At 42.0% G+C, this 14,104-nt stretch overlaps 2 protein-coding genes across 15 annotated transcripts in view; one reads left to right on the top strand and one right to left on the bottom strand.

Moving 5' to 3' along the window:
- The window catches only part of Caprin2 (caprin family member 2), a 76,057-nt gene that overhangs the window by 50,149 nt on the left and 11,804 nt on the right, over positions 1 to 14,104 (bottom strand). For 11 of the 14 annotated variants that reach the window (XM_045139511.1, XM_045139517.1, XM_045139516.1 and 8 more), the window contains 3 exons: positions 8,013 to 8,075; positions 4,945 to 5,031; positions 1,047 to 1,285 (listed from right to left, as the gene is read on the bottom strand). In XM_045139511.1, the coding sequence (XP_044995446.1) occupies positions 1,047 to 1,285; positions 4,945 to 5,031; positions 8,013 to 8,075 (389 nt within the window). The remainder of the gene's footprint in view (positions 1 to 1,046; positions 1,286 to 4,944; positions 5,032 to 8,012; positions 8,076 to 14,104) is intronic. The other 3 variants (XM_045139521.1, XM_045139519.1, XM_045139522.1) reach the window with 3 other exon arrangements.
- LOC101598802 (E3 ubiquitin-protein ligase RNF34-like) lies at positions 9,365 to 9,856 on the top strand. Its single transcript, XM_045139524.1, has one exon. The coding sequence runs from the start codon at positions 9,365 to 9,367 to the stop codon at positions 9,854 to 9,856; it is 492 nt and encodes a 163-aa protein (XP_044995459.1).

The raw sequence follows: 14,104 nt of genomic DNA, 5'->3' as shown, positions 1-14,104 counted from the left end.
CTCTAGCCCAGGCTGACCTGGAACACACTCTGTAGCCCCAGGCTGGCCTTTAGCTCCCTGCAATCCAGCTACCTCAGCCTCCTGAATGCTGGGACTAAAGGTGTGTGCCACTATGCCTGGAAAAAATGTAATTATATAAAAGTTTATTAAATGCCCATTTATGGATATCAAAAGTGAAAATTTTTCCATAAAATTACCAAATTAAAGATTTTGCCAAACATGACTATCAAAGAATAGATCAAGAATTTATAGCTGCCAATTCAGTGTTATTAGTTATCAAGTGTGTGCCTCAGATGAAATAATGCAATGAATGGAAACACTCAAACTGTTTTTAACTTCAAAGAGAGCAGCTAAGTTTTCAAATTAAGCAAGCTCCTTTCCCTGAGCCTGTCAAAGTGAGACAAAGCAACAAACAGGTGAAAATGAAGCAAATCATCAGCCCAGGTAGGAGACGTTGTGCCTCTCTGTGGGTGACTGAGTTCATTAACCTAGCTTCCCACACCAGGCTGACTTCAAGAGCTGAACTCTTGACTCTGCATGAACACAGCTAACAAACACAATGTTGGAACATTCCATACTTAACAAGCAAAAGCAGGAAGACCTGTTTAACTGATTTACTCCATCAAAACAAAAATATCAAGTGGAAGGAAAAGCTAGGTAGCCCCAATTTTTCAAGGGTTTAAGTTATCAGATACATTTCTAAGCATTTATTCTTAGACCATGTAATTCTCATTTTCAAAGTTTAACAATACTAACCAAGTTCATTTTTATTTACCTATAAATATAGCACAAGTAAGAAGGCAAAGAGTAAAAAAAAAAATAGAATACCTATAACTGTTATTAGTTAATATTAATCTAGGGTTAAAATGATGATCAAAAATTGTTTACAAAAAAAAGATTTATAAAATGTGTTACCGGGAGAACATTCACAGTGGCATATTTCTAGATAATGTATCAAACCTGTGAAAGCTTTCCATCCTGAGTCAAATTAATGTTCTCTAAAATGCTACATGTTCAATTTCAGGAAAAGCACTGCACTAGCTTACCTCAGACCTTCATTTCTCTCAGGGCAGGTCAGTTTTGAGAATTTAATGAGGTAGTCAAGTTCATTTGAAGACAAATACACTGCACCATTCAAGCCCCCTCGGAAGTCTTTTTGCACATGAGCCTGTGCCAAGTTCTGCAGTACATACTGAACCTGAAGAATAGTTCGAAGCTTTTTCTTCTCAGCCTCAAGTTTTAACATGTGCTCTCTTCTCTGGGCCTTTTTCTGAGCTTTCAGTAGCTGTTAAAATACATACAGATTTACATCTCTCTACCATTCATGTTAGCATTTCCTGTTACAAGATCTAATCCCAAATCACTGAAATTAAATGAAAAATTTCATGACTAATAAACTAACCCTGCTTTCTTTTCCAGTTAAGACACTGAGTAATAAACAGGTTTGTCTCAGGTAACCAGAACTTAGGAAGTCCCAACAGCCACTAACAGGGCTGGAGAGATGGCTTAGCAGTTAAGGCATTTGCCTGAAAAGCTAAAGGACCTCAGTTCAATTCCCCAGGACCCATGTAAGCCAGATGCACAAGGTGGCACATGCATCTGGAGTTCATTTGCAGTGCCTGGAGCCCTGGCATGCCTATTCTCTTCCACTCTCTGCCTCTTTCTCTCTCGCTGTCAAACAAATTTAAAAATAAAAACAAGTAAATAAATAAAAAGCCACTGACATCCCCTTTCTCCATATTTGAGTGGAAACTTGATAGGCCTTTTTCTTCTCCACTTGAGGGCTAATTTGATTGACTGATTGTTTTCAAGGCAGGGTCTCAATCTGGTCCAGGCTGACCTGGAATTCACTATGTAGTCTCAGGGTGGCTTCAAACTCACAGCAATCCTCCTACCTCGGCCTCCCCAGTGTTGGGAACTAATTTGAAAGAGCACATCAGCCAGTGAATACTCTGGGTGTACTGTGCTCCCTATATGAACAAACAGATACATTCATGACTCCACACTGGTTGCCAATATCTCTGTAATATTGCACTGTTCTCAGTCCACCAATTTTTTTAAATATTTTATTTGTATATTTATCTATTTATTGGACAGGGTAGAAAAAGAGGCAGATAGAAAGAGAGAATAATACAGTATGTCAGGGCCTCCAGCCACTGCAAACAAACTCCAGACAAATGCACCACTTTGTAAATCTGGCTTACCCACGAACTGGGGAATAGAACCTGGGTTGTTTGGCTTCACAGGCAAGCACCTTAACAGCTAAGCCATCTCTCCAGCCCCTAAGCCCCTGAACCCATCCCTTTTATTTTTCCTGATTTTTTTTTTTTTGGTTTTTAGAGGTAGGGTCTCACTCTAGCTCAGGTTGACCTGGAATTCACTATGTAGTCTCAAGGTGGCCTTGAAGTCATGGCAATCCTCCTACCTCTGCTTCCCAAGTGCTGGGATTAAATTGATGGCTGAGCCCATCAATTTTGACACTGAGGATAGAGGAGGACAAAAGGAGTAAGACAGTAAAACAGAGGAAGGACTACTTAGAAAGTGGGTAAGTGGCATGAGGTGGGGAAGAAGAGACAAAAAAGAAAATGGGATGGGAATATGGTCAAATTACAGTATGTTCACGTATTACAGTTCTCAATAAAGGGCTGGAGAGACGGCTTAGTGGTTAAGGCACTTGCCTGTGAAGCCTAAGGACTTAGGTTTGATTGGCCATTGCCCACGTAAGCCAGATACACAAGGCAGTGCATGCATCTGGAGTTCATTTGCAATGGCTAGAGGACCTAGTACACCCGTTCTCTCTCTCAAATAAATAAAGTATATTTTTAAGTTCTCAATAAAAAATCTAATTATTTAAAAATAAAAAATAAGACACTGGATGGTACTACTGAATGGTAGACTTTATTTTCTAAACAATGACTTAAAATGATAGAGCCCTACTGAGGGACAGAAATCAAGCAAGAAGACAAAGAATGCTGCTGGGCCAAACAAGATAGCTTCCAACTTTGTTTTGTCTAGTTTTTTTTTTGTGTGGTTGGTTGGTTTTTCAAGGTAGGGTCTCACTCTAGCCCAGGCTGACCTGGAATTCACTATGTAGTCTCTGCGTGGCCTCCAACTCACAGCCTGCAAAACGAAAGGATCCTGTTCAATTCTCCAGGACCTACGTAAGCCAGATGCACAAGGGGGCACATGCATTTGGAGTGTGTTTGCAGTGGCTGGAGGCCCTGGCATGCCCATTCTCATGCTCGCTCGTTCTCTCTCTCCCTCTCTCTCTCTCTCTCTCTCTCTCTCTCTCTCCCTCCCTCCCTCCCTCCCTCTCTCCCTCTCCCTCTCCCTCTTTCTCTGTACCTCATTCACTCTCAAACAAATAAATAAAATATATTAAGAAAAACAGAGCCGGGCATGGTGGCGCAAGCCTTTAATCCCAGCACTTGGGAGATAGAGGTAGGAGGATTGCCGTGAGTTCGAGGCCACCCTGAGACTACACAGTGAATTCCAGGGCTAGACTGAGACCCTACCTCAAAAAAAAAAAAATATATATATATATATATATATATATATATAAAGAAAAACAAATAAACAGAGTGCTGGGATTAAAGGTATGTACCACCACTACCAGTATTTAAAAAAAAAATTTTTTTTAATGTGGAGCTAGGAACATGGCTCAATGGGTAAATTATTTAATGCACAAGTATAAGGAACTGAGTTCAGATCCCCAGCACCAATGTAAAAACCAAGTATGGCAGCACAGTACTGGGGGTACAAAGACAGGAGGATCCCTGGGGCTTGCTTCAAGATAGTCTGTCCAAATCAGTGAGAAATCTTATCTCAAAATGTAAGGCAGAGAGCTGGGCATGGTGGTGCACACCTTTAATCCCAGCACTTGGGAGGCAGAGGTAGGAGGATTGTCGTGAGTTCAAGGCCACCCTGAGACTACATAGTGAATTCCAGGTCAGCCTGGGCTAGAGTAAGATCCTACTTCAGAAGAAAAAGAAAGACAGAAAAGAAAAGAAGAGAAGAGAAGAGAAGAGAAGAGAAGAGAAGAGAAGAGAAGAGAAGAGAAGAGAAGAGAAGAGAAGAGAAAAGAAAAGAAAAGAAAAGAAAAGAAAAGAAAATATAAGGTAGAAAGCAACTGAGGAAGACACCAAGCATCAACCTCTGCCCTTCACATGGATACACATGCACAGGCCACCTGGTCACAAGTAAACTCAAACATATGAACATGAATACACAAACAGGTACCTCCAACGCACAAATATTTAGATCTAAAAAGAACAGAACACCATATATACACCAAAAATAGAGCAACTTTGGTGAGAGAGAGAAGATGGGGAAATTTAAGTATTATACAAATATACTTTTACTCATCCAACCAAGAAGATATGAAAGATCTCATCATAGTAAAAGAGAACAAAACAAAATAAAGTTAACAGATTGGAGTGGGGAAAAACAACTATGTTAAGTATAAACAAAAAACTCAATTTACAGTAGCGTATCTAAAGAGAAAAAGTATTATATCTAAAATAGCATGGTTCCTAGCATGGTGAATCATGCCCATAATTCCAGCTGAGACATGAATCACAAATTCAAGGCCTCCCTGGGCTACCAAGCAAATTCAAGGACAACTTGGGAAACTTAGTAAAGCCTCATCTCAAAATGAAAATGAAGGACTAGGGATACAGCTCATTAGCAGAATACTTGCCAAGCACAAGGTCCCAACACAACAAAAAATCCACATTAGATACTTTATTCACAATGTCTTATATTCAGATGTCCTTTGTGTTCCTTTGAGATTGCAGAAATATCAAAAACTATTTTCCCCAACCTCCCAAACTGAGTATTCAGCATAGTGTTAGGTGAGAAAGCAAACACTATTTTTGGACAATGACATTTTCTTCAAGACCAGTGGTTAAACTAGTTTTAGGAAAGCAAAGAAAACATACTCACATCTTGGCTCAGTGCAGAAAAGGTTTTCTGAAGCTCCTTGGCAAATTCCAAATTATGAAGCACTTCCTCATACTTCTCCACTGCTTCCTAGCAGAGTAAGAAAACAGCAACTTTTGGGCTGGAGAGATGGCTTAGTGGTTAATCACTTGCCTGTGAAGCCTAAGGGCCCCAGTTCAAGGCTCAATTCCTCAGGACCCACTATAGCCAGATGCACAAGGAGGCGCATGCATCTGGAGTTCATTTGCAAAGGCTAGAAGCCCTGGCGAGCCCACTCTCTCTCCCTCCCTCTCCCTCCCTCTTCCCCCCCTTTCTCTCTGCCTCTTTCTTTCTCTGTCACTCACAAATAACTAAGTAAAAATAAACAAAAAAAATTAAAAAAAAAAAAAACAGCAACTTTGTGGCCATCTCTGCTCAGGTATGTCCAAATAGGAGTTACTTAGGCAGGGCATGGCAGCACACACTTTTTATCCCAGCACTCAGTAAAATGAGGTAGGAGGACCATTGTGAATTTCAGGCCAGTCTGACACACCACAGATTGAGTCACAGGCCAGCCTGAACTAGCCTACTGAGACCCTGAAAGTTTTTAAATAAGAGACAAAAATTCATAAAACTAGGTGTGGTAGCTCACACATATAATCCCAGCACTGAGAAGGCTGAGGTGTAAATTTCACTATAAAGGCTAGCCTGGGCTACAGAGTGAGTTCCAGGTCAGTTTGGGATACATTAAGACACTGTCTCAAAAAGAGGTTGGGGGAAGGGGCTGGAGAGATGGCTTAGCAATTAAGGCACTTGCCTCCAAGGCCAAAGGACCTCGGTTCGATTCCCTAGGACCCACGTAAGCCAGATGCACAAGGTGGCATACACATCTGGAGTTTGTTTGCAGTAGCTGGAAGCCCTAGCATGCACATTCTCATTCTCTCTCCCTCTCTCATATAAATAAAAATAAAAAATTTAAATACAAAAGAGGTTCAGAAGTGGTGATTGGAGAGAAGGCTCAGTGGTTAAGGGGCTTGTCTGCAAATCCTAAGGACCCAGGTTTGATTCCCTAGTACCCACATAAGCCAGATACACAAGGTGGTGCATGCATCTTGAGTTCATTTACAGAGGCTAGTGGCCATGGCACGACCATTCTTTCTCAAATAATAAATGAAAATTTTTAAAAATTAGAAGTCAGGCGTGGTGATGCACACCTTTAATCCCAGCACTCAGGAGGCAGAGGAAGGAGGACTGCGGTGAGTTGAAAGCCACCCGAGACTACATAGTAAATCCCAGGTCATTCTGGGCAAGAGTTGAGACCTTACCTTGAAACCCCCCCCCCAAAAAAAAAAAATCATGGCTGGATAGATGGCCAGCAGTTAAGCCACTTACCTGCAAAGCCTAACTACCCAGGTTTGATTCCCAGTACCCACATAAAGCCAGATATACAAAGTGGCACATACATCTGGAGGGTCTTTTTTCAAGGTAGGGTCTCACTCAAGCCCAGGCTGACCTGGAATTCACTCTGTAATCTCACAGTGGCCTTCAAATCATGCCAATTCCCCTACCTCTGCCTCCCAGAGTGCTGGGATTAAAGGCACATGCCACCTTGCCTGGCTGCATCTGGAGTTTGCTTACAGTGGAGCACTCATACTCATCCTGTGTCTCTCTCTCTTCTCTCTCTCTTCTTATAAATAAAAATATTTTTTAGAAGTTATTTTAAAACCAAAACATAAAAAAAATTAGCCGGGTGTGGTGCCACATGCCTTTAATCCCACCACTCGGTGGTAGAGGTAGGAGGATTGTGATGAGTTTGAGTTCATCCTGAAACTACATAGTGAATTCCGGTCAGCCTGGGATAGAAACCCCACTTAAATTTTAAAAAAGAAAGAAAAGAAAAAAGTTCGGGCCGGAGAGATGGCTTAGCAATTATAGCACTTGCCTACAAAGCCTAAGGACCCAGGTTCAGTTCCCCAGATGTACAAGGTGATGCATATGCCTGGAGTTCATTTGCAGTAGCTGGGGGTCCTGGCAGCCCATTTTCTCTCTCTCTCAAATAAACACACACTCTTAAAAAAAGTAGGGGCTGGAAGGACTTAGCAGTTAAGGCATTTGCCTGCAAAGCCAAAGGACCCAGGTTCAATTCCCCAGGACCCACATTAGCCAGATGCACAAGGGGGTGCACGTGTCTGGAGTTCGTTTGCAGTGGCTGGAGCCCCTGGTGTGCCCATTCTCTCTCCCTCCTTCCCTCTTTCTCTGTCAAATAAATAAATAAATAAATAAATAAATAAATAAATAAATTTATATGTGTGTGTGTGTGTGTGTGTGTGTGTGTGTGTGTATAATTTAAAGTAGGGAAGAATAATGAAAGAAATTAAAGGAGAATAACTTCAAAAATCTGAGGCAAGTTACAATACATATAGAATCAAAAAGTGTCAGGTTTAGATTAAGCCAGTAAAAAAGCTGAACACTGGAGTTTTCTCTTTCAACCCATCCTATCATAAATTTAACTTAAATACATATAACTGATCTAGTCTACATTTTTACTATGCAACCTAGTGGTGCAACAGAAAAATCAAGCAATGTGATCTAATAAAGATTAAAAACTCATTTCAGAAACATAACAGACCCATCTCCTCTTTGGCCTCTGTCTTTTTTTTTTTTTTTTTTTTTTTTTATTTATTTGAGAACGACAGACACAGAGAGAAAGACAGATAGAGGGAGAGAGAGAGAATGGGCGCGCCAGGGCTTCCAGCCTCTGCAAACGAACTCCAGACGCGTGCGCCCCCCTTGTGCATCTGGCTAACGTGGGACCTGGGGAACCGAGCCTCGAACCGGGGTCCTTAGGCTTCACAGGCAAGCGCTTAACCACTAAGCCATCTCTCCAGCCCTGGCCTCTGTCTTAACTGTACCTACCGATTAAGGAGATGACTCACACCTATAACCCAGCTAGTGGGAGGCTAAGACAGGAAGAATGGAGGAAGGAAAGGTGGGAGGGAGAGAGGAAGGAAGGAAAGAGGAGAGGAGGGGAGAAAAGGAGAGGAGGGAGGGACAGGGAGAGGGAAGGTCTGACAAAGAAATACACCATTTACCAACTGATCTGGATTAAGGTGCTCTCCATTTTTCAGGCGATCCTTGTAATCTTGCAGTTTGAGCTACAAAAGAAAACCTTTTTATCTTCCACACACACTGACAGAAAACACTGACATTATTCACTACAAAAACAAGGTTCTTGAAGGTATCATTCTGTGAGAATTTTACTATAAGCAGACAGCAATTATATGTAAGTACAAGTCAGAAGGAAAAAAAAAAACAGCAAAGCAGTAACAGTCCTGTCTTTTTATTTGTGGAGTCAGTCAGGCAGCATCTAGGATTCACTAGTTGTTGGTTACTACAGTTGCCTGGCCAATGAAAATGAGAACCCCCACCCAACCCAGGCTGGCTTTGAGCTCCAGCACCTCAAAGGTGCAGCAGCCTCAGCTCTAAGTAGAGCAGGCTGTAGGGGCTGGAGAGGTGCTGTACGCATCTGGCCTTCATTTGCAGTGGCTAGAAGTCCTGGCATACCCATTTCTCTGCCTATCCACATCTCTATATAAAAAAAAAAAAAAAAAAAAAAAAAAGTGGGCCAGGCATGGTGGCACACACCTTTAATCCCAGCACTCCAGAGGCAGAGATAGGTGATCATGAGTTCAAGGCCACCGTGAAAATATTTAGTGAATTCCAGGTCAGCCTGGGCTAGAGACCCTACCTTGAAAAACCAAGGGGGCGGGGGGGGGAGGTTCCACATTTGCCGCAGCCTGGGACCAAGGAGGTTGTTTGTGTGAACAGGAGCTGCTATGATGCAGAGTTCACTGGCAGAGCTGAGGTGTTCGCGGCCATGAAGGCGGGTGACACCTCTATGTGGGCTCCCTGCTATGGGCTGCTGAATGAAGTCATGGGAACTGGAGCTGTCAGGGGCCAGCAGACAGGATTTGCAGGAGGCAAAAAGTTTTACAACAAGCTCTGACTTTTCCACCTATCTACCAGCAACTCCTGAAGGGACTTATATAGCTTGCAAAGCCTGTGGACTTTCACTTTTAGTCTTTAGAAAGAAGCATGTATGTTGTCATTGCAAGGATTTTTGCTGTTTGTTCAGTCTTACAAGAAAGTCTCCGTATATGTTCTACTTGTCACCTACTGCAAGAGACAGCCTTCCAGTGCCCTCAGTTGATGTTTCTAAAAATGAAGGACCTATGGCAGTACCTCAGAAACATACCAAGTACTACTTGTCAAGAGAAGGAAGACTTGGTAGATCTAGTAGTGTGCCATCATGGACTAGGCCCTGAGGATGATCTCGACTCAAGCAGCCTGAATTCTTCACAATCCCAGTCTTCTAGCTTTTTCATTTATTTTTTTCAAATTATACAGTCCCTCTAGTACTGTGTCTTCCTTCCAAGGAGAGCACATGGATAGAGATGGGACCTTCAGATCAGGTGTATCAGCACAGGTACAGAGGGAAATAGCTTCAACACACACAGAAGATGAAGATGACGAGGACAAAGATGATGATGAAAAGTCGGAGGAGCAAAAGCTCGGGCTTGCTCAGAAGAGAGTGAGAGCTTCCCTGTCTGACCTGTCAAGCCTTGAAGAGGTGGGAGCGATGAGTATAAGCCAGCTGAAGGAAATCCTGGCTCGGAATTTTGTCAACTATTCTGGATGCTGTGAAAAATGGGAGCTGGTAGAGAAAGTCAACCGGTTGTGCAAAGAGAATGAAGAAAACCAAAAGTCATATGGTGAATGGCTGCAGCTACAGGAAGAGGAAGATAACAGTCTGTGCCATATCTGCATGGATGCTATCATTGATTGTGTCCTGTTGGAGTTTGGGTACACGGTCACGTGCACCGAGTGTAGCAAGCGCATGAGTGACTGTTCCATCTGCCTGCAGTATGTGCTGTGAGCCGTGCATGTTTTCAAGTCCTGAATCTTAGGCTCCACCCATAGGACACTCATCTAACTTGATCCTAGACATTTCAGTGTATAACATGGACTGGAAATCTTACCGTTCCAAGGCAGAAGCTATTTTTAAAAAGTATTTTCATTACTGATTGGGGGCAGAAAGATCCATCCTAAGTTGGAAGAAACCCAAGTCCAGGTCACGAGTCTTTCTGCCTGTGGATACTCGGCTTCCCAGGTTCTACTGGTTTTATCATTTGTCCCCCCAATGCCACAGATTGTTCACAGTGTATGGGTATACACTCCTGGTTTTTGGTTTTGCTCCTAATCTCTTACTTTCTCTTTATCCTGTGTTTGATTTTTGTTCTTTGGATAAGGTGAGCTCACTGCCCACAAGTGGCTGGTATGGAACTGCTGAGTGGAGGCTACTCTGAATGCTAACTTTATTACTCATGTATATTTTAAATGCTAATCTCTGATGAATGTAACTTTCCACATTGTTGCTATTTTTGTATTTGAACATAACTGAAAACAATTGATATTCTGTAGTCAACTGCCAGAGCCTTAGACTAAACATGTTCATTTTTGCTCAGGTATAGCTTTTCATAGCAAGTGCTGCATCTAATTTCTTATATTAGAAGTATATTGAGTTTATTATTAATGTGTGACTAGCTTACACTGTTTTGTATAATTGAAGATGTATTTTCAATGCTACCTGTTAGCTAATTTCAACTTTATGAATAAATTAGGTTAAAAAGTTAAAAAAAAAAAAAGTGGAGCCTGGCATGGTGGTGCACACCTTTAATGCTGGCACTCACTCGGGAAGCAGAAGTAGGAGGACCACCTAGAGTTCAAGGTCACCTTTAGATCACATAGTGAATTCCAGGTCAGCTTAGACTACAGTGAGACTCTACCTTGAAAAAAAAACAAAAAGGTGGGACTGGAAAGATGGCTCAGCAGTTAAAGCACTTGCCTGAGAAGCCTAAGGACCCAGGCTCCACTCCCCAGAACCCATGTAAGCTAGAAGCGCAAGGTGATGCATGCACACAAGGTCACACATGCATAAAGGAGGATAACCATGAGTTTAAGGCCACCCTAAGTCTACTTGGTGAATTTCAGGTCAGCCTGGGCTAGAGCAAGACCCTACCTCAAAAAACCAAATAAATAATTTGAAATTTAAACTCAAGGAAAAAAAAAAAGGATCCTCATAATATTTAGTAGCACTAAAAAAAAAAAAAAAATTAGTAGCACTGACTGAATTTCCCAAAACTGGGCACAAAGGCAACATATGCCACCATGTTTGTTTGTTTGTTTGTTTGTTTTTCGTTTTTTTTGTTTTTCAAGGCAGGGTCTCACTCTGGTCCAGGCTGACCACGCCCACCCATCTTGGGTTTTTGATTTAGATATGTGTAGCAAGAGGTGTGAAAGAGTCAAATCAATAACATATGAAAGTCTTGAGAGTTGTTGGGGAACATTTTCATATGAAAAGAAATATGAGTTGGGCATGGTGGCACATGCCTTTAATCCCAGCACTTGGGAGGCAAAGGTAGGAGAATCACCATGAGTACAGGCCACCCTGAGATTACATCATAGTGAATTCCACATCAGCCTGGGCTAGAGTGAGACCCTACCTCGGAAAACCAAAAGCAATACAAGTTAGCAAGATACACAAAATCTGTAGAATTCTAGAACTTCACAGCTGCTATTAGCCAGTCTGCATGTCTAGCAAATAAGACTGGCATTAACCCATATGCCTGTTACAATTCTCTTTCCAGAATCTTAAAAAAAATTACTCTGAAATTACATACACAGTATATTCTTTTTCTCTTAATGGTTTCTACTTATGTCTACTTAACACATAAGAATTTACCTAGTCAATCATATGCCCCAATCTCCTAGTTCTCAACCAGGGGTAATTTTACCTCCTAGAGACATGTGGGCATGTCTACAGGTAGTTAGGGTTATCACAACTTGGAGCTGACATATTACTGGCATCTTCTGGGCAGCTGTCAGGATTGTTGCTAAATAACCCACACTACCCACGACCACCACTCACAAGGAATATGATACAAGAACAGTGGCATGAAGATTGCCTGGCTCTGCTCTAGTTCCGTGCCTAAACTAATTCATTATCTGTTGTGTGGCATTTCCCTAAAACAAAACTTTCTAATAGAAGTATAAAAATGTATAGATTGTCAAGCATGGTATCCCACGCTTTTAATCCCAGCACTTGGGAGGCAGAGGTAGGAGGATCACTGTGAGTTTGAGGGCAGCCTGGAATTACAGAGTGAAAACCTAGCTGGAAGAAAACAAAAATGTTGGCCAGGTGTGGTACCACATGCCTTTTTTTTCCCCCATTTTTTTCAAGGTAGGATCTTGCTCTAGCCCAAGCTGACCTAGAATTCACTAGGTAGTCTCAGGTCAGCCTTGAACCCATGGCAATCTCCCTACCTTTGCTTCCCAAGTGCTGGGATTAAAGGTGTATGCCACTATGCCTGGTGGTAGCTCATGCCTTTAATTCCAGCACTCAGGAGGCTGGGGTAGGAGGACTGCTGTGAGTTCAAGGCCACACTGGAGCTACAGAGCTTCTGGTCAGCCTGGACTAGTGTATGACCCTACCCTGAAAACACACAAAAAAAAGTGTAAAGCTACTTTTCATAAAAAATTTACTATGTAAGGAATTAAACAACAAAAAAAAAAAAGAATCACACTTATTAGCCCCATCATCCTGACATAAAACTATACTATTCTGGCCAGCCATGATGGCATATGCCTTTAATCCCAGAACTTGGTAGGCTAAGGTAGGACTGCCATGAGTTTGGGGCCACCCTGAGATTAAAGAATGAATTCCAGGTCAGCCTAGACTAGAGCAAGACCCTACCTTGAAAAAACAAAAAAAAAAAAACAAAAAAAAAAGAAAGAAAAGTAAAACTACACTATTCCATATTGTCTTTATTCTTAAAATGTGTTCCCAGGGGCTGGAGAAATGACTCAGTGGGTAAGGTGCTTGCCTGCAAAGCTTAAGAACCCAGGTTTGATTCCTCAGAACCCACGTAAGCGAGATGCGCAAAGTGGCACATGCATCTGGATTTCATTTTCAGTAACTGCAGGCCCTGGTGCACCCATTCTCCCTCCTTCTCTCCCTCTCTCAAATATTTTCTAAAAATGTGTTCCCAGAGCCTGGGGGGGGGGGAATAATAAAAGGCTGGGCATGGTGGTGCCTGCCTTTAATCCCTGCACTCAGGAAGCTGAGGTAGGAGGATTGCTGTGAGTTTGAGGCCAGCCTGAGACTACATAGTGAATTCCAGGTCAGCCTGGATTAGAGCAAGACCTTACTTTAAAAAATAAATTAAAAAAAAAAAAAGGCACAGGTACTAGCAAATAGGTACTCAAAATTAATGATATTACTATACTATTCAGCAGGACTACAGAACACATACATGCACCTTTCCCACCTGACAAACGCCACTAATGAATCTCCATTAATAGATCCTGTGTTCACTTGTTCTCACAGTGGTGGAGGATTTATGCTGACCCAGGCACAAACACATCTTATTGTACTTGTAATCAACGGCATGCAGTCAAAAGATAAACGATGACAGCCACAGAGAAACTATGAGCAACTGGCCCTTCTTTACTTCCTAGTTTCTGAAACAGTCAAACCAGACTCAAAAATCTCTTCTCGAGCCGGGCATGGTGGCGCACGCCTTTAATCCCAGCACTCGGGAGGCAGAGGTAGGAGGATCGCTGAGAGTTCGAAGCCACCCTGAGACTACATAGTGAATTCCAGGTCAGCCTGAGCCAGAGTGAGACCCTACCTTGAAAAACCAAAAAAAAAAAAAAAAAAAAAAAAATCTCTTCTCAAAAATCTCCTGCACTAAAAGCAACTTTCCTAAGGTTTAGCTAGATCTTTGGATCAAATGACAGAGTATAAATCCCAGAGAGCTGATCACTTAGCGTTACTGTCAAAATCAGATGAGACAGTGCACCAAGTGCAGTACTGTTTCACGGGCTACATGACTCAGGGAATGAGAAATGATTTGGATCTGTACAGCAGCATTTACTGTACCATTAGATTGATAATACTTAAGTCTTTCTAAAAGATGTCCTACAATACTTTTCTCAACCAACCTTAAACCAGTACCTACCAACCAAAAATTATTGCTGAAACATTTCCTGGTAAAGCTTCCAATGACTTCAGCAGTTTATACTGCAATATCTACTGCAGAAAGTCACAAGAAAGACAAGCTTA

Source organism: Jaculus jaculus, chromosome 22, assembly GCF_020740685.1.
Source record: "Jaculus jaculus isolate mJacJac1 chromosome 22, mJacJac1.mat.Y.cur, whole genome shotgun sequence".
Taxonomy (NCBI): domain Eukaryota; kingdom Metazoa; phylum Chordata; class Mammalia; order Rodentia; family Dipodidae; genus Jaculus; species Jaculus jaculus.
Note: the sequence above shows the minus strand (reverse complement) of the source record. Positions and strands in the feature narration are given on the sequence as shown.

Coding starts and splice junctions, on each gene's coding strand:
- LOC101598802 (XM_045139524.1), top strand. CDS start 9,365: ATGGATAGAGATGGGACCTTCAGATCAGGTGTATCAGCACAGGTACAG.